This window comes from Entelurus aequoreus, linkage group LG22, assembly GCF_033978785.1.
Source record: "Entelurus aequoreus isolate RoL-2023_Sb linkage group LG22, RoL_Eaeq_v1.1, whole genome shotgun sequence".
Taxonomy (NCBI): domain Eukaryota; kingdom Metazoa; phylum Chordata; class Actinopteri; order Syngnathiformes; family Syngnathidae; genus Entelurus; species Entelurus aequoreus.
The window spans coordinates 27,796,813-27,821,492 of NC_084752.1; the positions used below are offsets into that span (position 1 = coordinate 27,796,813).

General features: G+C 38.5%; 1 protein-coding gene across 1 annotated transcript in view; it reads right to left on the bottom strand.

Moving 5' to 3' along the window:
- LOC133639375 (phospholipid-transporting ATPase ABCA1-like) overlaps nucleotides 1-24,680 on the bottom strand; it is a 58,451-nt gene that overhangs the window by 16,714 nt on the left and 17,057 nt on the right. The window contains exons 6-26 of the mRNA XM_062032638.1: nucleotides 21,858-21,979; nucleotides 19,893-20,084; nucleotides 18,584-18,673; nucleotides 9,786-10,029; nucleotides 9,554-9,693; nucleotides 9,354-9,470; nucleotides 8,029-8,223; nucleotides 6,222-6,430; nucleotides 5,964-6,140; nucleotides 5,061-5,283; nucleotides 4,744-4,965; nucleotides 4,444-4,648; nucleotides 4,211-4,324; nucleotides 2,603-2,777; nucleotides 2,404-2,535; nucleotides 2,166-2,305; nucleotides 1,913-2,050; nucleotides 701-930; nucleotides 536-608; nucleotides 268-470; nucleotides 101-152 (exon numbers count right to left, since the gene is read on the bottom strand). Coding sequence (XP_061888622.1) covers nucleotides 101-152; nucleotides 268-470; nucleotides 536-608; nucleotides 701-930; nucleotides 1,913-2,050; nucleotides 2,166-2,305; nucleotides 2,404-2,535; nucleotides 2,603-2,777; nucleotides 4,211-4,324; nucleotides 4,444-4,648; nucleotides 4,744-4,965; nucleotides 5,061-5,283; nucleotides 5,964-6,140; nucleotides 6,222-6,430; nucleotides 8,029-8,223; nucleotides 9,354-9,470; nucleotides 9,554-9,693; nucleotides 9,786-10,029; nucleotides 18,584-18,673; nucleotides 19,893-20,084; nucleotides 21,858-21,979 — 3,393 coding nt within the window. The remainder of the gene's footprint in view (nucleotides 1-100; nucleotides 153-267; nucleotides 471-535; nucleotides 609-700; nucleotides 931-1,912; nucleotides 2,051-2,165; nucleotides 2,306-2,403; nucleotides 2,536-2,602; nucleotides 2,778-4,210; nucleotides 4,325-4,443; nucleotides 4,649-4,743; nucleotides 4,966-5,060; nucleotides 5,284-5,963; nucleotides 6,141-6,221; nucleotides 6,431-8,028; nucleotides 8,224-9,353; nucleotides 9,471-9,553; nucleotides 9,694-9,785; nucleotides 10,030-18,583; nucleotides 18,674-19,892; nucleotides 20,085-21,857; nucleotides 21,980-24,680) is intronic.

Genomic DNA, 24,680 nt, shown 5'->3' on the forward strand with positions numbered 1-24,680 from the left:
ATTATTTTATGTATCCGTTTTATTTGTGTCTTCTCATATGCGTACAAAATGGGTTGAACAAAGTTTTATGATATAAAATGCTAATTGCATCAAATCTCACCTGAAAGTTCCACAGCATCGACTCCACTGTCTTCAGCAACTTTTAAGAAAATCTGAATGAGAAGACACACAGTAAATTAATCAACAAAAGCTGTTAGCAATCTTGTATATTCCCATGAAAGATACTGTAAATCATTCTGCAGTACTGAAGCCTTTCCAGTTCATTACCTCCTCTAGGGTGGTGTCAGATATGCCATAGCTTGATATTCCTAGGTCAGTGAGACGGTCATCAAGCTCATGGAAGAGCTCCACAAAGGCTCCATCTTTGGCTGACTGGTAGGGCAAGATGTAAGTGAGCTCATGTCCAACGTCTTCCACCAGGCGAGCTTCTGAGACATGCTTAAATATCACGTTGGAGATGAGGGAAACGTCTGAGTGGTGAATATAAACAGGCGTTACCAATGTATTAAGTCAACATTCATTGAAACTTTTTTACCAATTGTGGTGGTCTCACTCTCTGGTTCACTGCCAAGGCCTGCATCTGAACTGCTCTCAGACACGCTATCCTCCTGTGTGGAAGCACAAATTAAAGTTAAGCAAGAACAAGATAGCATCATCACAACCATGCAAGTGAAGATAAGTAACACTCGCTTTTGCTTACCTTTTCGGTTTTCTTGATATAGGAAACGGTGCTGGCAGAATTCCTGCAAGACTGAAGTGCCAAATCGTAGTCTCTCTTAACCAGGGTCAAGTAGTAGCCCGTGCCCAGCTGGGTCTTTAGGAAGAGCGAAGAGCCGACACAGCACAGCTTGCCGTGGGAGATAATGGCAATGCGGTCACCCAGGATGTCTGCTTCGTCCATGTGATGGGTAGACAGGATAATGGTGCGGCCTGCCAAATGGACGATCAGTGTTATCTATAGTCTACATTGATGTTCTTCTACTTTGTCATATGTAAAACTGATCATTTTAAACATTACTAACTACTGATGTGCGTCTCTAGTTCTTACATCAGGAGATCATGTTTTGATCTGCATGTTTTTAGGTACAGTAAGTCAACCTGGGTTTTTACAATGGTATAATAGGTATTATTTTAAGGACCACCCAATTACATTTTGGAAACACTCAACATTTCAAAAGTGATTGTTAAATTTGTAGAGTTTAGATTCTATTTTTCTTTACATTACCATGGTTTCCGGACTACAAGTTACTACTAATATTAATTTTTTCCCCACCCTTTGCACTATACACTTTATACAATTTTGTGACTAATTTATGGATTTTTCCACGTTCACGAGCTTCACATGCCGCCAATAAATTTAGCTTTGTCACATCAGACTAATGAAACTTTCAAACTGGTCGCAGTTGACCAATTAAATTGTTAACATTAAATCAAATGCACTCACGCAATGATTCAGTCAGCCATTCAGCGAGTTATGGACTCACCCTAATCATGGAGAAAAAACTACAAAATGTACACATCACAGCCCCAAAGCCAAAGACGATCAAAAAAGGAAATAGCCACCGCACGGAACATAAATTAACCAACACTTATGGGTCCAAATGGCCAGACCGCCGCGCCCCGAAGAAGACGACTTCAATAGTTTCTGTACGTAGGCGGAGGAAAAGGACGAAGACTGCACTCAATTACTTTTCCTGTAAGTTCCTATTTTCAATGTTTACACTTGCGGATTTTAGGCTTGGTCGGCCGGTATATGTACAAAATAAAATTCTGCCAAAAATGAGGTGGGTGCGGCCTATATTTAAGTGCGCTCTATAGCCCGGAAATTACAGTAGTTCAAGATTAATGTCTTTATTTTAACTGTTCACAATCTGGCGTTGGTCTGCACCCAGATTGTTCTTGTTTCCTGTACCTTGTCTGTATTTAAGAAGCAGGTCCCAGATTCCCCTACGTGCATAAGGATCAACGCCAGCAGTGGGTTCGTCCAAGATCACAACCTTGGAGCCTCCAACAAAAGCCAAGGCCACGGACAACTTCCTCTGCATCCCTCCTGAATTGACAAAAGGAAGAAAACAATTTTTAGTACATCAAGAAAAACAAGTTCTTGCATGAAACACAAATATTAATGCGCGAATGGGTACGAAATGGGAAATAATAGAGCCGACCGGAAAGTGTGCTGGTGCGTGACTGTCGTTTGTGAGGCAATCCAACATCGTTAACAATTTGTTCCATCTCGGCCTTCACCATCTCCACAGGCAGTCCTTTCAGGCGGCCGTAGAACCAGATGTGCTCCTCCACTGTCAGCCTGGATTTATTTCCGGTCAGACCACAAATAAATGTTAAGGGAATTTCTAATAATATCAAAATGCTTAAATGCAAATGTGACCAAAACTTTCCACATACATGCTGAAAAGAACATTGTGCTGGGGACAAACACCCAGATTTTGCCTGATGGTGCTAAGTTCTGATCGAATGTCTTTGCCCAGGATGTAGGCCGTTCCTGAGGTGGGCGGAAACAACCCTGTAAGGATCGACCTGTCGTAAAAAGAAGCAGGGACAAGTCAGTAACTCGTCAACACAATGAAAACACCTGCTGTCGTACATTGTTGTGGTCTTTCCAGCTCCATTGTGGCCGAGGAAGGAGGTGATCTGTCCTTCGTAGAATCTCAGGGATAGTCCATCTACTGCGAGTTTGTTTCCATGGCTATAGACCTTCACCAGGTTCTCAATGTAAACACCTGGCTCAATGTGGCTTGGCTCCTCCTCTATGCACACAGCTGGAGATACAATTTAAAACCAATATCAGCATCTTAGCTTCAATTGTAGTTTTCATCATTGTGGCACTAAACAAGACTTTGTTAGCTGTCCCATTTCGACCCTTCTTTAATATTACTTGTGTAATACACTTAGGGTGACTGAAGCCTAGTGAGTACTGTAATACATTTGTCTCTCTCCAAATCGCATTTAAAGGTTTGCGGCTTGTACAGGTGACTATGTGGGTGTTATTTCATGGCTACAGGGCTTTCTTCACGTTAAAAACCGTATTTGGAAACTCTTAAACAGGTTTTTTATGCTCTAGCTATAAAAAAATATTCCATTTATAATTAATAATTCTTATTTTGAGGAAATTCCTTTACAACTGCCGTGACTGGAAACAATTATCAACGATAAACGAGGGTTTATTGTATTACTTTGGCGACCAGAAGGATATTTGGTTATGTGTAACGGAGGCCAGCCAGAGAGGCTTGGCCATGTGTACATAAGTAAACCTCACTCCCTGACCACCTCATAAGAGGTGCTGGCTCTCGGGTTGATAGCCCGGGATTTTAGCTCGGTAGCTAGCATGCTCGTCTCTCATGCTTGACGACCCAGGTTCGAGTCCCGAACGGAACAGGAAAAAAGCAGGGACTAAACCAGGCGGGTTACGGAAGCCGGAGTGTGTGCATAACAGAAACATACAATGAAAACATATTTCAAGTAGGTTTATAATGACATATTAAAATATAATGTATTATCATTTAAATAGATTTGTATTTACTGTAGACAATCACATATGAACAATAAACAAAAAGATTACACTGACAACTACAATTCAGTTCAATCCAATATATTCAATGTCATGTGTTTATATTTCAGATAATGTCCAAAGTTATATGAAAAAGTAAAAATATTGAAAAAAAATAGGTTGATATCTCCTACCGCAGTGAAGCCAATTCAAAGCTGCTATGCCCCGTCAACATTAATTGAAAATGTAAACACAACACAATAAATGGGCAAAAACTATGAAGAAACACATGTTATTTAGACATATCTTTGGTAAAAAGGTTTGTCTACAATGTAAAAATATATAGTACGGCCGTTTTCGAAATACGGCTGTAAATATGTCACGACGACAGCCTTCAAAGCGATGCTAAATCAGCAACTGAATGGATGTGGCTGGAATGCTGCTCAACTGAACCAAAACTATTACAAAGAACATGTTGACTCAAGGCTATATACAAGTTCAGCAGAAAAAAAGGATAATTGTATCCATGAGGTAATTCAGTCCATCAAAGTAGGACAAGCAAACAGCTGCAGAGAACAACGACTGCGGTGATGATCAGCAACTGAAGTGACCGGTTATGACCCTAAACAACCGCGTAACTGTTTATACCAGAAACTAGCTCGACTTAAAACATTATTAACTTCACAAAACAAGCATTATTTGTACCATCAGCGTTGCCTTTCGTGGACAAAGGCGTTGAGAGGTTCTGGTTCTCTTTTTCGCCACACCAGTATGTCTTTGTGAAAGGGAAATACCAAGGTCTGGGTATTCCATACTGGCCTGCAATGGAAAGAATTACATTGTCTTTCAGTACATTGCCATTCACGTTTGTGTCTTATTTATTAGTACATCCCTAATTTTTTGTAAAGGTATTCGAAGAGTAATTCGTCCAGACTCACCAGGGAACACAGCCTCAATATACCATGTCATCAGTCCATAGAGCACAGCGTCAAAGAGCATGAGGCAGATGGAGGTGGTCAGGTTGTAGCTATCCTCCTCCAGAGGGCTGGCCAGCAAGTTGGACCACTGGATTCCCACGCCTTGCTCCTCAAACAGGGATAAGTACTCACAGCCAAATCCAAAAGCTACAGGAGACAGCAGGCTCTGCGGAGAGGACGGTGAATAGACACACTTTAATCCGGACAAAACAATATTTTACAAACTGGTTATTTGTTGATGATTAAGTTCCATCAACGCACCACAACAAGTTTTGCTCCATATCCGATGTAGTCTTGCCAAGCAACGCACAGCACGTAGGGCAGGTAGAGGGTGAAATAGATGATTCCACCACAGGCCGCTGCCAAGTTAGCGCGAGAGAACAATGTGCTAATAAGGAAGCACTGCATGATGGTTACTACGCCGAAGGAGCTCAGGAAAAGAAAGACGACCCCTGAGTCACTGTAAGGCAGCAAGTTTCCAGTCTGAGAGGAGGGATAGAGATTAACATGACATCTATTACTTTCCACATTAATTTATAGGATAGTGTTTAGCTAGAGAGACAAATAATTACACCTACCTTCAACAACATGACCAACAAGCCAGCGCTGATCAGCAATGGAATCAAACTGCTGATGAACCAGCTGAGCCACAAAATGCCATTGTTCAGTCCCATGATCCTCATGGTCTCCTTGAGCCGGGCTTCCTTCTCGTAGACCACTCCCTTGATGATGATGGCCACGGAGTACATCCACGCCAAAGTCATAAACAAGGGCATCGATCGACTCATCACCCGTAGGAAACTATGAAAGCAAACATGAATTAAAAATGTACTCTGTCTTTTGAATCAATTGCTTGCGTATTTTCCGGACTATAATGCTGCGGCTAATTCATGGATGTGTTCACAAGCTTTACATGTCGCCAATAAATCACATCAGTCCAATGAAATTGCCTAACAGGTCACGGTGGACCAATGAAACTGTTAACATTAAATTAAAGGCACTCACACAATCATTCAGTTAGCCATTTAGAGCGTTATAGACTCACTCTCGTCATGGAGAAGACACAACGAAATGCACACAACGCAGCCCCAAAGCCAAAGACGATCGACCCGGCCATCGGTGAAGGAAATCTATGACCAATAAAGAGATCCCGAAAGGACAGACCGCCGCATGTCAAAGAAGACGACTTTAGTGGTTTCAGCACGTTGGAGGAGTAGAAGGGCGAACACTGCGCTCAAAGAACTCTCTGGTAGGATACTGTATGCCGTGTTACAGACACTTTCTTTTGTAAATTTTGTGAATAAACACAAGCGCCTGTGTAAATATTTTTAATGTGTACACATGCGGCTTGTAGACTTGTGCGGCCAATATAAGTATAAAATTAAATTTGTCCAAAAATTAGGTGGATGCAGCATTTATTTACGGGTCTCTATAGTCCGGAAATGACCGTAGTTTTAGTTCTACATTGTGTAGGCACTTACATGTCATCCACGTAGCAGGGGTAGGGCATCTGCTGAATGTAAACACCAGTCTTTTCCTTGCTGCCTGTCACAGCTCGGATGATTCCCTGTTCAATCACATCTTGCAGGTAGGAGAATCCGCCCCATATGTAACGCAAGTCCTCGAAGGGGTCGGCTCTGGGGCCAGGGTCCCAGTAGCTGCAAACATTTAGACAATCCTATTAGCACAATAACATGAAATAGTCATTTAAAAAATGGTGAGATTCTTCTCTCTCATACCCGTCCTTGATCTTGTTGGTCCTCTCAACGTTGTCGATGTCCATGCGGATTTTGTAGTTGACGTTAGAGGGCAAGTCAGAGCTGTTGCCGTGGGCGATGTCAGGAAACACAATGCCTGCCCAGAACTTCTGGTTGTCAAGCAGACCCATGGATTTGTTAACTAAGCGCTCTTCATTTGCGACTGGCTCCAGTTTATCCAGGTTCACACACTGAGTGGCAAAAGAGGAATGGTTAAGGTTATTGAGGAGTAAATATACATTTAACAAATAACGCATTACATATTGATGCTGTCAAATGTATATATTTTTAATCAGTTTTATCACTCTTTTTAAATAAAATAACTTGCTTACATAATTTTAATTGACCTAAAAAAGACCCACATATTTTGACAAAAATGCAATTTTATGATCAGAATGTCATAAAGGAACATTTTTTAAATGTATTAGTTAAAAGTACCTCATTTATTTGCTCAAAACCTGGCAGCAGTTTTATATACAGTCCAGTCGGAGTGTATTTTGAAACTAAATTTGAAATTAAATTTGTCGTCTCCTCACTCATCTTTGCACTGACATAACCATTGACCTGATCACTGATCGTAAAACCATCCATTATTCCTTTCAGGCAATCCTCCACATTTAAGGTAAATGAGCAGCATGCTCAAAATGAATAAATAATAATAAGTAAATAAAATAATTGGTTAAATTATATAAAAAAACAAAAAAAAACAATGATAAATAGTGTTAATATTCTGTAACTATACATGATTAATGGAATAATCTTTTATTATTAATCACATGAGTTAACTTGTTATTATTGACAACCCTACTTTTCATATGACCTACCTTAGAACAAACCATCCTCTGTAATGGACATTTGTCCATTTATTTTGTCAGAATTACAAATGTAAAAAAAAATTCCAAAAAAATAGCCCTGTTATGGAAAACACAAATGTCTACTGCAGAGGACGCTGGCTCTTAGGGGATTACATTACATTGGCAACATTATTAGCTAAGCCTTTCCTATACTCAGCAGATTTAAACTCAGCAGTACCATGCGTTTGAGAGGGGATAAAAAGGCTGTAAGAGCACTCAACAGTTCTGCAGTTCTGACAGACATATTTATTATTGTTGGCCTTGACAGCTCTTGTGAGAGATGACAGCAGGTATGTCTTGAAAGCTCCTTGTGAGGTAAATCCCACCTAGTAGGTCAGTAGGTCGGTATGTTATTTACAGTGGGACCAGACATGTCCTGTGTTTACTTTTCTGACACAAGTGTGTGCATTTTCGATCATGAGCTGGATTTATAGACAAGCAATCTCTCCTCTTGGAATCATAAGGGAAAAAAGCTAATCATCATGGTCTTATATCATCGGAGCATGACAATTGAGAAGTCACGGGGCGATACACCAACCTCCAAGAATTGAATTAGAGAAAACCAAAAAAAAACCTTTTACAGCAAGGCAGAAACGCAGGTTAATGTTTGGCAATAATAAATATACGTGCGGTAGATCTTTATCTAAGGCTTGCCCCTGTCTGGCATGATGACCCAGTGAGCACAGAGGAACACAGTGACCCACTAGGCTTGGCCATGACTTGATTTTACAGTGTGCAGGTCCAAGAGCATTTAATCAATGATGAGGATATGACCTACATAGGCAATTAGCAGTCTATTTACTTCTTGCAACTTAACTTTAATGAAAGACATTACATAAGCATGACAGTGAGTGTATGTGTGCAAAGGGACTAAACTAATCTATGTTCAAATGCAACCCTCACTTGAGCCAAAATGTAATCAAATGTATACTAACCTCCATGAAGCGGGTAATGGTCTGGATGGCCTGGTCCGTTTCGTTGAAGACCTCTCTCCAGGTGTATGCTGATCCTGCAGCTTTTTGGTCTACCACGGACTTGGAGAGGAAGCGCGACAGGTCGGACACGCGCCACTCAGTCCCACTGAGTTGAGTATTCAAGAAAGTGGCGCTGGCGTTATTTTGGAGCAATGTCTGCAGAAAAAGGAGAATACATTCTTTAAAACATAGAATGAGCTCAATAAAAATGGGTTTAAATATTGACAAAAAACAAAAACTGGAAGCGTCGAGGGTTAGTTGTTTAAGCTTTTTTTTTTTTTTTTACATTTGTTGCTAATGTACTATTCTATAAAGTTTGTGGCCTGTGACATCTTTTTCACATCTCATCTCACTCCCACGCTCTTAGCGTTTATCATCCTGTTCCACAATGAAAACTATGTTAAGGCTGAATAGGCACCCAAAAAATATCACAGCTTCAGAAGCATTAATTATGCTATTGTCAGATACAAATATGTTGATGCATTTACACAAAAATAAAGGGTTATTGGGAAAATACCTTAAAATTATACGCACTGACACATTTAATACTGGTATTATGTATTAACTTCACTGCTAAAAGGAATAACGATTAAGTAAAGTGTTATTTATAGGTGTACAGTATATGGAATGAAAAACATTTGTTGAGCAATACTGACTTTTCAAGCGTCCAAGAAAATAGACAAGCGTTCAAATGTAATTCAAACATTGACCACTGGGAGGCAGTGCTGACATTGTGTAAGATAGCTAAGCAAGCATGTCATGTGAACCTCATCTGATCCTAATTAAATGTTTTCATCTGTCAATTCAAAAATGATCAGTGGGTTCAGATATTAGATCTGTGTACAATGGTACCCCAATTCAAATGCTAGACTTAACTTGAGTGCCCCAACCTAAGAGTGCTTTGGAATAAAAGCTGTTGCTAATTGTTATTCTTTAAATTGCAAGCAAAAGTTGGAGTTCCAAGCATCCAGCCATAGCAAATGTCACAATTAACCCCGTAAGATTCTCCCAAAACATAGCATTAACTTTTAGCTACAGAGTGACATAACTTTGTTTTGTCAATTCTAAGTATTCTCATCTGCCTACGGGAAAACAAACTTCGGGGCACTGTTGTGGATATATAACCGTAAACACATAAGTCCATAACAAAGTAGGATGGATGGTGAGGCTTGATGAGATTTTTGAAATGAAATGTCCCCTTTTTGGAAGCACCATAGTTAAACATATGTCTCAGAGGTATACAGACTATTATGTTCAAGCGTGTTCTCGAAGTGCAGGTCACTCACCCTGACTAAGTCTATCTCCTCACTGTTCTCCATGAAGTTCCATACTTTGGGCTTCATCTCATCCCACATTCCTCCGAGGTCCCTTAACAGGCCCAGCTCCTGGAAAGTCTTGTTCACCTGGAGCAAACAATCACACGCATCAGTCGACATTCAGTGGTTGATGCGTTGAAAGATTTCAAGCAAGGTTCAGGACATTTTACCTCATGGATTATCCTCTGAGTCGCTGGAGTATCTGGGGTGTAGAGGATCTTTCCCATGAGCAAAGGCTTCAAAGCTCTCCAGATCATCCTGGATATGGGACTGGATTCCAAGTTTCGCATCATGCTGTTACAGTAAGGAGCTTGACAAAACAAACAAAAAAAAAAAGCATTTATTACATTGTATGGCTACTTTGTTTGGCGCCTAAATACCAGTGACCATGCAGACACTTACTGGATGTGTTGTCGTATGCGGAAATAGGATCGCTGTCGTTGTCGTTGCCATGGTTTCCAAACAGCGCCTTGTAGTTGTTATCCTCATACCAATTGAGGGACTTGATTTTAAGGCCGCCCCCCTCGGGGTGACCACAGACAATACGTGACACAGCCTGGTACATCTGATTCGGAGAGCCTGTGGCATTCACAGTGAGATACAGGATCTCATTTCGCATGTCTTTCCAACTCTTCATGCTGGCAAGCTTGAGGGAGAAACACAGGAGAGGAGACGTCAGCGTAAAAACATAAGACCCCCGCCAGCCATAATATTGCGAGTCTATGTGATGATTAGTTTGGGAGCACTAACAACAACTCAAACAAAAATGGTCAGCTCTTCATCGGAAAAACAGTCAAGATGTAGGTTCTACATAGTAAACATACTTCTGTCAGGGGTCTCAAACTCAGTTTAACTACGGTATTTTCCGGACTATAAGCCGCTTCTTTTTTCCAACGCTTTGTACACTAAAACGGTGCGACTAATTTATGGATTTTGCCGTGTTAACAGTCATAATTGTTTGTATTCAACAAAAAGTTTCTATATTACACGGACAGAGACTCTGAAAAAGTGTGTTATTGTTTGTGCTATGCCGCCATCTTTTGGACAAGTTCACTCAATGCAGGTGCTGCAGGTTAAAAATGTACTTCCTATTTCATGCCTTAAACTATAAGTGAAATCTTCTATGGCGTTTCTAGGGATTCTTCATTCATCACTCCAAGCAACATTTGTAAGTTTTACAATACAACTAAAACAATTCATACTTGCTAAATTGTCCCATGTGTGATGTCTGTAGGAGTGTTTTCATGCATATCTGTACGTGCTATCCTAATGTGATCAAGCTAGCATTGTTAGCATTAGCGAATATGCTAACACGTTTACAAGTGTCTGTGTTGGTAATATTACTTTACAATGACATTCTTTTTGTATTTTTTCAGTTTTGTAAATTCACCAAATCGTCACTATTAAGTCTGTTTAGCTGATTGGAGAGCTAGGTTCCACAGCTTAACGATAACTTTTGTTTTGCTTGACCAGCTGTTCAACTGCCGTGTGATAGGCACCGTTTGGAAACAACAACGGTATGTAAACAAACATTTACAATATATTTTGTACCGGTATATATCTGCCGCTTATAGTACGGCGCGACTAATAAATGTAAAAATATTCGTTTATTCTAAAATTTGGTGGGAGTGGCTAAAATGCCGGTGCACTCTATAGCCCGGGAAATAAAGGTAGTTATACCTAAATCTATAGTCACCCTAAGCTGTGGTAGGCCTTCAGCCATTATAAATGACAAATTTAATGTAAAAAATGTATAATATGACACTGTTGATTTCCCCAGGAAATGGTCAGAGATACTTCTGCTTGCTTACAGAAGTTGCTCTTTGTGTTACCCAATGTGTGTTATGTTTGTGTTTGTACCGTTAATAAAGTTAGTGCTCCTTTGAATAGGATTCAAAATTGCAATAATCTATTAAACTATTAGCTACTCAGGCTGCAATTACACGAAACTATGATGTTAAGTGCAGGGCCACAAAATATGAGTTTGAGAGCCCTGTTCTATTTAAATACTACACTCCTCAGTGTTTCGTTTATTTGTCTTAACAATGCAGTTTAAAGAATTGCATGTGTCTGTTTCAGCATGACTGTGCCCCAGTGCAGAAAACAAGACCTAATTGGATTAGTTTAGTGTAGAAGAATGTAACAGCCTTGATCTAAAGCCCACTAAATACGTTTGTGGTTAAATAAAACAGTTTGTGAGGCAGCAGTCTCGTTCTTAGGTCCAACAGCACAAATATCCCAAATTCAAACCCAATATTAAGGGCAGTAGAAGCTAACTTACTGTTGTCCAAATACTTTTGTGTATAGTGTGTACACATATTGATACAATAAGGAAAAGAACGCAGAGTCCTATGCATTAATATTCAGCTGTTAAGAAAATATTTAAATATAAAATATCATCAAGTAATGAAAGTCAAACACTGTAAGGATGAAAAAAGTCGCCTTTCGGTCAACAAAAAAACCCCAACAACTGTCAAGTCACTTATCAGGCACAGAACAAATGTAAATATTCGAACATATAATATCTTAAAGGCAAATATTCTAAACAACAGAATGTTATGTACAATGTGGCCAAACACCTCTCAGGCATGTCTATGTAAAAAAAAAGCATATCATATTATATCATCCATTGTAACGCCATAAAAATATGATGCCAGTAACCGCACAAGCACACTATCGGGTTTCATACCAGAGACTGGTGTGAGTGCGATTGAAAGGTTTGTACTGATGATCATAAGTTGCACTATGAATGGTATTTTAGACATGGCTCAGTGTGTGTGTGTGTGTGTGTGTGTGTGTGTGTGTGTGTTCTTGTACTTCTACCGTTCTTGAGACATCAACAAGGAAAAGTGCCTACCATATGAGGACCGGTGAACAAGATAGGACCAAAATAATGGTCCCAATACGGAAAACCATTGCATCTAATAGAGAATGTCTCATTTGCACCCCTGGTGGTGAAATCTATCAACATTAGGGTGGTCCCAAAAAGGAGGGATTTTTCAAATTGACTGTGTGTGGTTTTTAAAAGTGCTCCCCCTCTGGTCAACATATGAAATAACAAGTGTGTGTAAAAATGTGAAAGTGCTCAGCCTCTGGCCAACATATGTAGTAACAAGTGTGTGTAAGAAATTAAAATGTGCCCCCTTTGGTCAAAATTAATAAAAAAAAATTCAGAAAATTAATATGTATATAGAGACATACTGTAATAACAAAGTAAATAATAAAGATTAAAAACCAATTACAGACAAAAAATTCAAAAAAAACAAAAAAAACTAAAAGCTTACATTTTTTACATTTGCATAATTTGTATATATTATTAATGTTGTAAATACAAATGTTTATATATCTAGAAAGGGTGGTCCTAAAGAGGTAGGCATTTTTTGGAAGGTCTCAAGAAGGTGACAAATACAAGAATATGTGTGTGCGTGTATGTGGTGCTCGGCGAGGTGTAGACACTTAGCAGTTAGGCAGACAGTGATAAATCTCCAGTGCTATCTGTTCTGTAGAATGTGTGTGTGTGTGTGTGTGTGTGTGTGTGTGTGTGTGTGTGTGTGTGTGTGTGTGTGTGTGTGTGTGTGTGTGTGCGTGTGTGTGTGTGTGTGTGAGCCCTGGTAGATAACTGCATAGGTTAGTGTGCCCCCTGCATTGTATCTCTAATGCTAAATGTTGTGGTTATTGTGTTATTATTATTGATGTTTCATTCGTTGCATTAAACATATTGTTGTTACCGTAGTTTTAGTAGAATTTGACACATATAATATCTATATATTATGGAGGGCATGTGCAGGAAACTTCTTTTATACATTCCGTTTCTTAGTTAATCTTTAATTATATTATTATTGTGATTATTTTACCTAGCATAATTGTATTCTATTATTGTTGTAATTTTACCTAGCATCATGTCCTTTGTGAGTTTTGTTGTGGATTTTTTGTCATGCTTTCAATGTATTTTGCTTTTGTAGCTGTTTATTTTGTTAAAAACGTGTTAAATACATGATTCAAAAAAGTCACAAAAAATTGTTCCATGTTTCTGGTACCCTTCACTTGCTTTTGGCTTCATTTTGCGAGATGAGCTGATAGACACTGACATTGCGGTGCAAGTTTCAGCATGTTGTGCATTAATTGCATTATAGTCACCGACTCGTGATAAGAAACAAATTGGGAGGTGGCGCTGCGTGTTTTTGTGCAACAAAGAACAAGGGTGAAGAAAGGATTGTGAAGCTTTGGAGGAGGTTACTTGAGTTTATGGTGAAAGCTCACATTCTGAGGAGGAAATAGAGACAAAAAAATATAGCCAGGTTTAATGAAGAAAACCAAAAATATGAGCAAATATTCAGGGGAGGAAACCAAATCGTAAGATAACGCCGGTCGTTGGGTATAATAAACTTGTGTTTGAGAGAGAACGGGAGTAGAAGCTAGAAACAGAGGGAGGGAGAAGAAGGTGAGAGAACCAAACAAGGTTACTCTCGGTCATTCTCCTAATAGACAAACCTACGCAGGCTCCTCAAGTACTCGGCTATTAAACTGACAAATGCTACCATCGACACACACTCTGCTGTACACATACTCTGACAAGCATGCTTGTTCAGTTTTCTTTGTCCTCGGTCTCATTTAACAATTTTTTTCCACTCTCGCCTACGGCACATTTGCTGTCTTCTTTATGTTTGTCAACATGTCACACATGCATGACACATGCATGTGTGACATAAATAGGTTGCTGCAAATCCTGTCTGAGCCTGCAGCTGCATCAAAGCGCCAACATGCAAAGAAATTGCGTGCAATGTTTGTGTGCGATGTCTAACTGGGTGCATGCTGCGTTGTGTGGATGCAGGTCAATGAGTGTGTTACATGCTGCATTGTGCTGCACAAGCTTTGACTGGAGACCATTTTGTCTTCTCTGCTGTCAGATGCTTCTTTCTTTTCTTCTGATTTGCTATTTTTGTGTGTGTGCATGTGTGACTACTGGCCCAAAATGTGGAATGGTCTCCAAGGGCACTAATTGAAACAGTCTTCTCCCAGGGAAACAATGACCGTGTTGGCATGGATCACAAGTAGACACACAGTCATCATCAGCAGCCTGTTTGACTCACAGTAACCTCCTCTAAGAAGAGTCTGTCTGAGGTTACTAAAGTTCATCTTGATCACACAGCTACAGAAACCCTACCTGCAGGGCTTTGTGTGGCTCTAAACAAGATTTTGTTTGTGGCCCCAGTTTGGTCATTAGTAGGTTTGTCCCGATATCAATTATTTGGTACCAGTACCAAAATGTATATCGATACCACAAAAAATTGTAATATTAGCTTTATTTTAAAAGGAAATCTGAATGTTTATTATTTCAAAGTTTACCTACGTTTGAAGCAAAGGTGGTAATACTAATCACTACGTTTAGTGAGGCATGTTTTAAAGCAACACTTGCAGCACCACCTTTATCGTTAGTTTTGAAGCCCAAATACCTCCATATTGCACTTCACGCACCCTCTTTATTAACCAGGAGAATTGCTGTTTTTTGCCATTCTTCCTCTCCACAATGTTACTGCTTGTATGCGCTTTGTGTGTGCGTTTCGACACACTCAACATCATGCACCTCGGCTCTGTAGTCACCGCCGCACAGCAGCATAAAAGGTACCGGTATTTTTTAAAGGCAGTATAGTACCGTTTCCAATTAAATAGTTATATCGTATAACCCTAGTCTTTAGTAATATTTATTATTGTGATTACATATTAAGGCAAGGCAAGGCAAGGCAACTTTATTTGAATTGCGCTTTTCATACACAAGGCAGACTCAAAGTGCTTCACAGACAACAAAGTGAAATGAAAGAAAATAAAAGTTAAATTCAAATGCAGACAATAAAAATAATTAATATTATTAATTAATTATCATTAATTAATTATTAATATATAATATTAAGGGGACAAACAATACTTCAACCCCGCTAAATTATTTTTTGGTGCTGTTTTTTTTTTTTTTTTTTTTTTTACAAAATAGTGCCGAAAAATGTAATATAAGGTAGCCAAAATGTGTTTAAAAAAAAAAAGAATGATACCTATCATTATTCATTTTAATATGATTATAAATACATTTCCTTTTACATCACACTGTATGGAATAGGGATTAAGATGATCTGATTCATGTAGGATTATCATTAGTGGATAAGAATTTGAATAATAAATGTATTTAAAAATAACGTCTCTGTCTGAACTTTTCAGTTCAGTTCAGTTTATTTGGAACATGCCTACAACACAATGTAATTCATCACATATTTAAAATACTATACTATACTATAAAATACTACACGGTCAAGCTCCTGCCTATCTTGCCGATTGTATTGTACCATATGTCCCGGCAAGAAATCTGCGTTCAAAGAACTCCGGCTTATTAGTGATTCCCAGAGCCCAAAAAAAGTCTGCGGGCTATAGAGCGTTTTCTATTCGGGCTCCAATACTCTGGAATGCCCTCCCGGTTAAAGGTAGAGATGCTACCTCAGTAGAAGCATTTAAGTCTCATCTTAAAACTCATTTGTATACTCTAGCCTTTAAATAGACTCCCTTTTTAGACCAGTTGATCTGCCGTTTCTTTTCTTTTCTTTTCTACTCTGCTCCCAACCCGGGGTGGACCGCTAGCCTGTGCATCGGATGGGGACATCTCTACGCTGCTGACCCGTCTCCGCTCGGGATGGTTCCTGCTGGCCCCACTATGGACTGGACTTTCGCTGATGTGTTGGACTTTCACAATATTATGTCAGACCCACTCGACATCCATTGGTTTCGGTCTCCCCTAGAGGGGGGGGGGTTACCCACATATGCGGTCCTCTCCAAGGTTTCTCATAGTCATTCACATTGACGTCCCACTAGGGTGAGTTTTCCTTGCCCGTATGTGGGATCTGTACCGAGGATGTCGTTGTGGCTTGTACAGCCCTTTGAGACACTTGTGATTTAGGGCTATATAAATAAACATTGATTGATTGATTGATTGATATTTCCAGTTGTTTCATTACAGCACGTCCGAAAAGGAGTAGGAAGAAGATGATCTTATTTAATCCTACCCCTTTTCATACCATAGCAATTTTATCCTATTTCCTTGTTCTCTGTAACATAAACAGTGAACAAATAAATAATAAACAAATAATATACCATAATAAGTAAACAAATATTAAATACATAAATTATCTTTGTCTCAATAAAACAAAATAAAAAATTAAAAAAAACAGTTAACTAAGGTTCCTTGAACACACCACAATTATGTGCTATAATATGCAAAGGTGAAACCTAAAGATAACTGTGTGATGACTGTATTATGATGATAGTATATATCTGTATCTGAATCAATTTAAGTGGACCCCGACTTAAATAAGTTGAAAAACTTATTTGGGTGTTACCATTTAGTGGTCAATTGTACGGAATATGTACTTCACTGTGCAACCTACTAATAAAAGTCTCAATCAATCAATAAAAAAAAACTTTGTCTGTATAAATCCACTCTCTAAGGTAAATTATGTACATTATTATTAAATTATGTCGTACAACTACTGTAGTTGTTTGTTGTACATTTCATTATATTGTTTTTTTAATAAAAATTGTGTTATTCAAAAGATTGTTTTTCAAATTAAAAGACATGTTACATTATAAAATTGTGCTGTTTTTGTGAGGGCTAAGCACCAATTATATTGATTTCAATTAATTTCAATGGGCAACAATAATTTGAGATAAAAGTGTTTTGAGTTAAGAGCTCTCTCACAGAACCAATTAAGCTTATGAGTTGAAGTACTACTGTCTGTTTCTTTTTTATATCACCTCATCCTGGTTCTCAAATGTTGCCGCTGTGGTAGAATGCATAAATGTAAGCTTTGCATGTTTGCAAGGGGATGTAGGTAGTGTTACACACTCTTAATTTGATACAAACAACCTTCTTAACGGATTTTGAAAGCAAAATGTATTTTGTATTTACTTTTTATGTTGTCGTATTTTCGGATTTAAATGAAATAAAAAAATCTTCAAATCTTTACAAAAGCCCAGGCCATGATCATGTGACCCCTTTAGTTTAGTAGCATAGAGTGTTTATGTGACGGGCCACATGAAAGACCTTAATCTATGCTAATATAATTCTATTGTGAAGACCTTGCTTTGAATTCAGAAGGACATTTTATGAATACATATTTGATGGTTCTCTACACAAATATCCCTTTCATATCATGTTAGTGAGTGAGCTCAGCATTCAAAGCCATGTTTACACACCAGATACACTGTATCAGAGATACCTGACATGGTTTGGTGATAGCATTCACTCATGAAAAGACATTTTGTAAATATTGTCGGTGTGTCATACTTCTTTTTGGCTTGAGACACAATGGCTGCAGATTCTTGGTGGTTAAAAAAAACAAAAAAAAACACGGGTTACAGATGGCCATCGCTCCATTATGCCAGCCTCTGATCTGTTAAGCAAACTGCCATTTTCAGCTTGGAAGAAAATGATTTCAGTCAACATCTGCTTTTGGGAGCATACTCAGTGATTACTGATCCATTCATCATTAGACCCTCTAAAACCCTAAATGTGGTCAAACTGGACCAAATTTAGGTGAGAATCTTAGGAAGTTCCACATCTTTTGAAACTTTTTCCTTGTTTGCATAGTGTTTCTTTCTAACTCAGTGCCAAGCAAATTAAGGAATTTAGGGAGGAAAGGGAAGAAAATGCTGAACGTTGCACCGGTAGGATAAGAATAAAAACACAGTTTGTTATTCTTACTGCTGACTGGACAGGAAAGAGTAACAACACACACAGCTGTATGGTAATGCTGTGTCAGCAAAGCAGAACAGAACCAAAGTAGGACGGGGGGGTTGTTATTGTGAAAAAGTGAGCTAATATTCAATACTTTATTCATGTTTTACACTAATGAGTATCCATATAATGTTGATTGGAGATTAGAGATTTAGTATATAAATACATGGATGCTGAAAAGCATGGTTTAGAACAGTGCATAAACTCTTTTTGGTAAAATATTGTTTGCCTGGATGAATGAAAACATTTATACAAAGTGAATGTTTGAAATGAGCCATGGTGGTCACAACTTTCTAACCGCTGATAATCATTGATTTTTGGAGCGCTACTACACTGGCCCCAGGTCGTGTGTCTGGTTTGTGTGTCCCTACTCACAGATCTATACTTTGGATCTACGCAATCATGTAGGCATGTTTAGTTGATGTACCTCCACAGCCAGTTCTCCTAGACTCTCCAGAAGATAATCCGTTGCAGCTGAGACTTCCTGAACTATCCTGGGATCCGACTTTACGTCTTTCTGTAAGGATGACAGAGAGCATAGAGTAAATATACAATAACATAATCAAATATAAACAATATCAAAAGAATATATCTAATGCTAAAATACAGTTATTTATTCTATTCTGTTCATTTTGGGTTTTTTTGCAAATAAAAAAATATTACTCTGAAACATGCATTTTGTTAAATTCAGGTTTGAGTCAAATAGTATAAAAAATGTAATTAAAAAAAGGACAAAATAAATTATCTGAAATTGGTAAATCATTAGTTGTTTTTTTTAATTCACATTTGTGAGAATTTCACCAAAGATGTTATATAAAAACCTGTTTGCTACAATAATTCAGAACAATAATACCTTTCCACTGTGGAAGCCAAAGAATAGAAAACATTCACTAAGTTCACAAATGATTACATGGGGGAGAAAAGAAGGAAGCTGTAAAAAAATAAAAAAATAAAACTAAAAATACATGTCCCAAGCCTCTTGTGTCTTTTGTGTCATTTTGCTGGGAGGACAACGCGTCTGTTCACGTATCTCACACTCAGCGGTCAGCTACTAAAATGTCTCACGCACAAAATAAAGCACAGGTGTTGCAGGTTTCAAAAAGAACAATGGAGGAACAGAGAAATGCTTCAACTTTCTATTCTACTAACACACATCCTTGTTTTGTTTTGGCCATTCCAATAACACCGACACACATCAACACGGACTAACTAAAGGGGGGGAAAGATGGCGTTATATAAAAAAATAAAAACATTTTTTTCCCCAAATTGGTTTCATAGTTGTCATTAAACGTGTGTACTGTCCTTGCTCCTTTGAGGGGTTTTTTAAAGTCTTTTAAACATCAGTTGTACAGAACATTTTGTTCAACTCTGTGCATCCAACACCCGTATGACTCACTTGTCTGTCACGAGTATGGAGGGGAAGAGGGCAGCTTTATTGGGAGAAACAAATGTAGGGGAAAGGTGACAATCTCTTTCCTGTTTTATTGCATCCAGTAAAGGCTGCTTTAAGATGAAGCAGTAAAAGGTTGCACAAACAAAAATGTCCATCCACTCATTTTCTACTGCTTATCTTTTTAATGATGAATATTGTCACTGTGAGAGTGTCCATGTAAAACTAAAATGACCAATGCTTTTTTTTAAAGCATGTGCATTCATTGTCTTTGTCTATAAAGTAAGTTAGACTCAACAATCTGAAGATCAAATTGTTGCATAATTTGCTTGATAGACACACTTACTCGAATGGGCTTGAGGAAGTCCAGGTTCGACAGGAAGTGGCTTTGGGCCTTGTTCAGCCAGTCCTTGGACGACTTGCAGATAATCTCTTGCGTCAGGCGAGATACATTGCGGTCAGCAATATGGACAAACTCCTCCAGAGGTGTTGTGTTACACAAGTCTCTGAGATGGAAGCCAAAACCCTTAGTCAGAACCTGGACACAGAGGGAGAAGTAGACCGTGGTTATTAGTTTCATTACAAGTGAAACAGGACTGTGAAGAACCATCCCTGCTACAGTCTACTATCTATGGTAGGCATGGGCCGAAACATTTTGCTGGGCGATATCGATATTGTCCCACAAAGTTTTGGCAATGAACGATAGTATTTTTAGAAATATTTAGTGACAAAATTAAGCACTAATGTAATCATAATATATCATAATTTACATTTCTCATGAGTTATTTTTTGTAACTGGAAGGTAATGACTTTTAATTATCCTCAATAAGTAAAAAAACGAGAATAAAATGAACTCTTAATCTCTTTTGGCACAAATTTAACATCATAAAAGTGCACTTTTTCTCAAGTTACAAAACCTGGGTCAGTTTTTTGTTTTTTTTGCTAGCACTTTCCAACAAATGAGGCATACTTGCTTGTGCTTGGCTCATTTTGCTCCCTCGTTTGAAGCTGAATATTCCCGCACCGAGCATTTGGCTATGCAAAAGGAATGTGAAGCTTACAACAGCTCATGATTCAATTCGATTCCAATGTTTTGGGGTTAAATCAGAATCGATTCTTGGTTCAACACACTTCTCTATTTAAAAGGGGATTCTTGCTACATATTATTTGTTATGGTAAATGGTACAGAACAGCAACAAACAAACACAACAGGTATAGATTTTCCTTTGTCCCACTGACAATCAAAACACTTAACAGAGAGCTACTGTAATAACCGGATGCAATAATTAGGAGTGCAATATTGGGATAGTGCAATACGGGAGGTGTGCAATATGGGGGGAGTGTAATGTGTGATCTCATAACTAACTGATATACCTGCGCACTGTTCACTGTCGTCACTGTATTGTCGGATGAACTGTATGTATGTATGTAGTATGTAAGCAAGTAAGTAAGCATGTATGTATGTATGTAAAAGGCTGTGTCTTGATGTCCAAGACAAATTTCTCCTCGGAGACAATAAGGCTAATTATTATTATTATTATTATTATAAAAATACATATATTGTATGTACTGTAAACCCAAGCATTATTATTAACTGGCAAGTCATTTGCGCTTACTGAAGAGAAATGGTCGTAATCATAACAACCCTTATACATGTTCAGCACAGATTTGCATCTAATCGCTGCAAAACAATTACCAAAATAGCGAGCAACTCTCTTTCCTTGAATAATGTCCTTGCCATGTTAAATGAAGTGCATCCTCGCTGATCAATAAACGTCTGGGTAGCAGCGGTGGGTGGAGAGGAGTCACATCCCAGCTCTGTGTCTGCACTTGAGGATGCACGGGGGGAGGGGACTGCAGGAAACGGAGCGGTCATGTGACTTTCGCTCTTTGCTATTATGTGACTTACTGGCAGCTGTTGTTGGCGTGGCTGTAAACTGGTTGGCCAGAGAAATTAGGATGATTTTAATGGGAGAGGATGAGCGTGTGTGTGAAGATGATTCTCCTATGCAGTGTCATGTATATAAAATTAATAATGACATTTAAATATCTGTAAAATGTTATTTTATTCAATAAGAATAAAATAATTTGTGTCCACAATGTTTTTTTTTTCTGGTATAAAGGCCTTAACAGCCTGTTTCGAGTTTAGGTCACTGGATTTATGCATTAGCACCGAGGAGCAGTGAGTACAAGGATTTATGGCTTTACACTACTGTATGTTTAATTCAAGTATGGTTCACTTTGAACAACAAATAGCCACTGTTTTGTGTTGGGCTTTGACATTTTGGTAATAGCAAGTGTGATATTCTACCTTTTCCAGATTGACGTCAGCCTCTACGATCTGCTTCAGCGCGTGACGGGGAAGCGAGGCGTTGTGATGCAAGAAGTGGGAGAGGGTTTCGTTATCTTTCAAAAAGTCCTTCAGCTTGAAACCTAGAAGCAAAAAGACAAGAACAATGTATAGTAAGCATAAACACCCTGCTTTTGATACAAAGGAGGGACAGAGAAGTACAAACAGTGGTCATTTCAAAACAAAGCAGTGGAAGACAGAACTAAAAATTTCAGCAATGTAAGCATTTTGAAACACCTTGTATGTTATTGTGCATACTATGATATTGCCTATGACATAACACCACAAACTACAGTATAATCAGGGACTCAACGGTACCAATTTTCAGTAATGCTGTGAGTGTTCATGTGGTTAAAAAAGGCTAAATTGCCTAATAATGTACACTACCGTTCAAAAGTTCGGGGTCCCCCAAACAATTTTGTGGAATAGCCTTCATTTCTAAGAACAAGAATAGACTGTCGAGTTTCAGATGAAAGTTCTCTTTTTCTGGCCATTTTGAGCGTTTAATTGACCCCACAAATGTGATGCTCCAGAAACTCAATCTGCTCAAAGAAAGGTCAGTTTTGTAGCTTCTGTAACGAGGTAAACTGTTTTCAGATGTGTGAACATGATTGCACAAGGGTTTTCTAATCATCAATTAGCCTTCTGAGCCAATGAGCAAACACATTATACCATTACAACACTGGAGTGATAGTTGCTGGAAATGGGCCTCTATACACCTATGTAGATATTGCACCAAAAACCAGACATTTGCAGCTAGAATAGTCATTTACCACATTAGCAATGTATAGAGTGTATTTCTTTAAAGTTAAGACTAGTTTAAAGTTATCTTCATTGAAAAGTACAGTGCTTTTCCTTCAAAAATAAGGACATTTCAATGTGACCCCAAACTTTTGAACGGTAGTGTATATATTTTGTTTACATTTAACAGTGAGCTGATAATGATAATTGTGCTGTCCAGCTGTTTTCTCACATTTCTGAGTCTCATTTGCAAGTATTATATAGTAGGCTTTGCATGTAGTGGCAATTCCAAGACGTTAGTTAGATGGCAGTAGTGTATGGACTACAGTGCGTTAAGATGAGTCTGGTGTTTTGTTGCTCCCTAAAAAGGGTTTGTACTGTAAGGATTGTAATTATTACACACCAGCTGTTTGATTGTAACGAGCATCTTAGTTGTAGTTTTAAGTGGAACTGAATCAACACAGTGGTTAATACTATGATCAATGTTAATTAAAAACTAAATGTGGATATAAATAATATTGGAAGTATAATTGTTTTTATATAGTATATAATTGGTACAAAGTGTGTACATGTGTACAAGGATATTTCACATGCCTTTACTGTGTATATAATTGAACAGTGTTTATGTTGTGTACAATGTGTATTTATTATATGTTGTGAAAAGGAAATTTCATAATTTTTGGAAGTTAATCTTGTATTTGACATAGTTTATAGGGTTAGGCGCAATAAGTGTTCAACTTCAGCCTAAACCCTTTCGGTCTGCAACATTTTCAATTTATGAATGTACAACTGTTTGTTTATGTAAAACTGTTTGTTTATTTTGTTGACCATTGACCTAAGAAATAATAAACTAAACTAAACTAAACTAAGTGACTAGATTTGGAGGTGTTTAAATTGCCATGTAAAATCGCTAATGCTAATCTGTAGCATGTATACGGCAAATCCAATGTAAGTAAGCATCGAGCTAGTGTATTTTGAAGAGTGGAGCCTTACTGTACGCTCGATACCAGTGTTTAAGACGGCCGAGTCTTCCATTGGATGTGGGACGTTACGTGCAACAAAGGTTTGATTTTACGTGAATCGATACCGGGTTGTAGCAACACAATTTAGTCTTTGCTTGTAAAAGTGCCGAATTCGGTACCCATCCCTAAGTACTTGTTTGTTTTGCAACTCTGGATGACTTTCAGTTCCTGTTCTAAATTTCAAGGATGTCAAAACATTCCTCTAAACATCCTAACTCAATTCTGTGATTGCACACACACATTGAGCTCCTCCGCTTTGGTTGAGGTTACTTAGGGCCGTTCCGCTTTGCTCTACATGCCAAATGGTTTCTTCCTGTCTGACGCACACACATAAAACAAGAGTTTTGACTCACACCAAGTGAACATCCCGAGGGAGGAAGCAAGAGAGAACTACATGGTATGGCTGCATGAGCGTAGTGTGTTTTAAATCGTGTACCAGCGTCTATGTGTGACCTGAACTCTCCTGAGGTGACTCTCCATGGAATGCTAATGCGGTCTAATCAGCGTCCCAGCAGAACAGAAAGGCCCCCATTGGCACATGGCATACAAAGACCCTTGAGGACACAGCAACATAGATGCTAAATCCTCATTAAAATGTAGTGTTGTGCAGTCAGCCAAGAATGCAAGAGTCCATTCCAGGACTTTCTTTTATCTAATCTGCGCAAGTGTGTCTAAGTGGTTGAAATTCTGTGCGTTATCAGGATCAGAATTTTTCTTGAGCCCAACTCAAGCTTGAAGACTGAAAATTGCAAGGGCCGAGCTCTGTATTAACATTGACACAGCTGGTGCCTTTTTTGTCACGACCAAAACTGGTCCATAAACAGGCTGCTATTATTGTGAACCACAACCTGCCAAATTTATAACCTAACAACTCGAAGAGCAGTGAAATCAATTACACTAGTTTCAGGTTGGACTCAGCCAAAGCTCAGCCATTTTGAGCTTCTGCTAAAAGAGGCCTGTTTTGAAAATGCAAACATTGCAATTACTTTTTCTTTGAATCAATGAAGGTTGACAAATAATC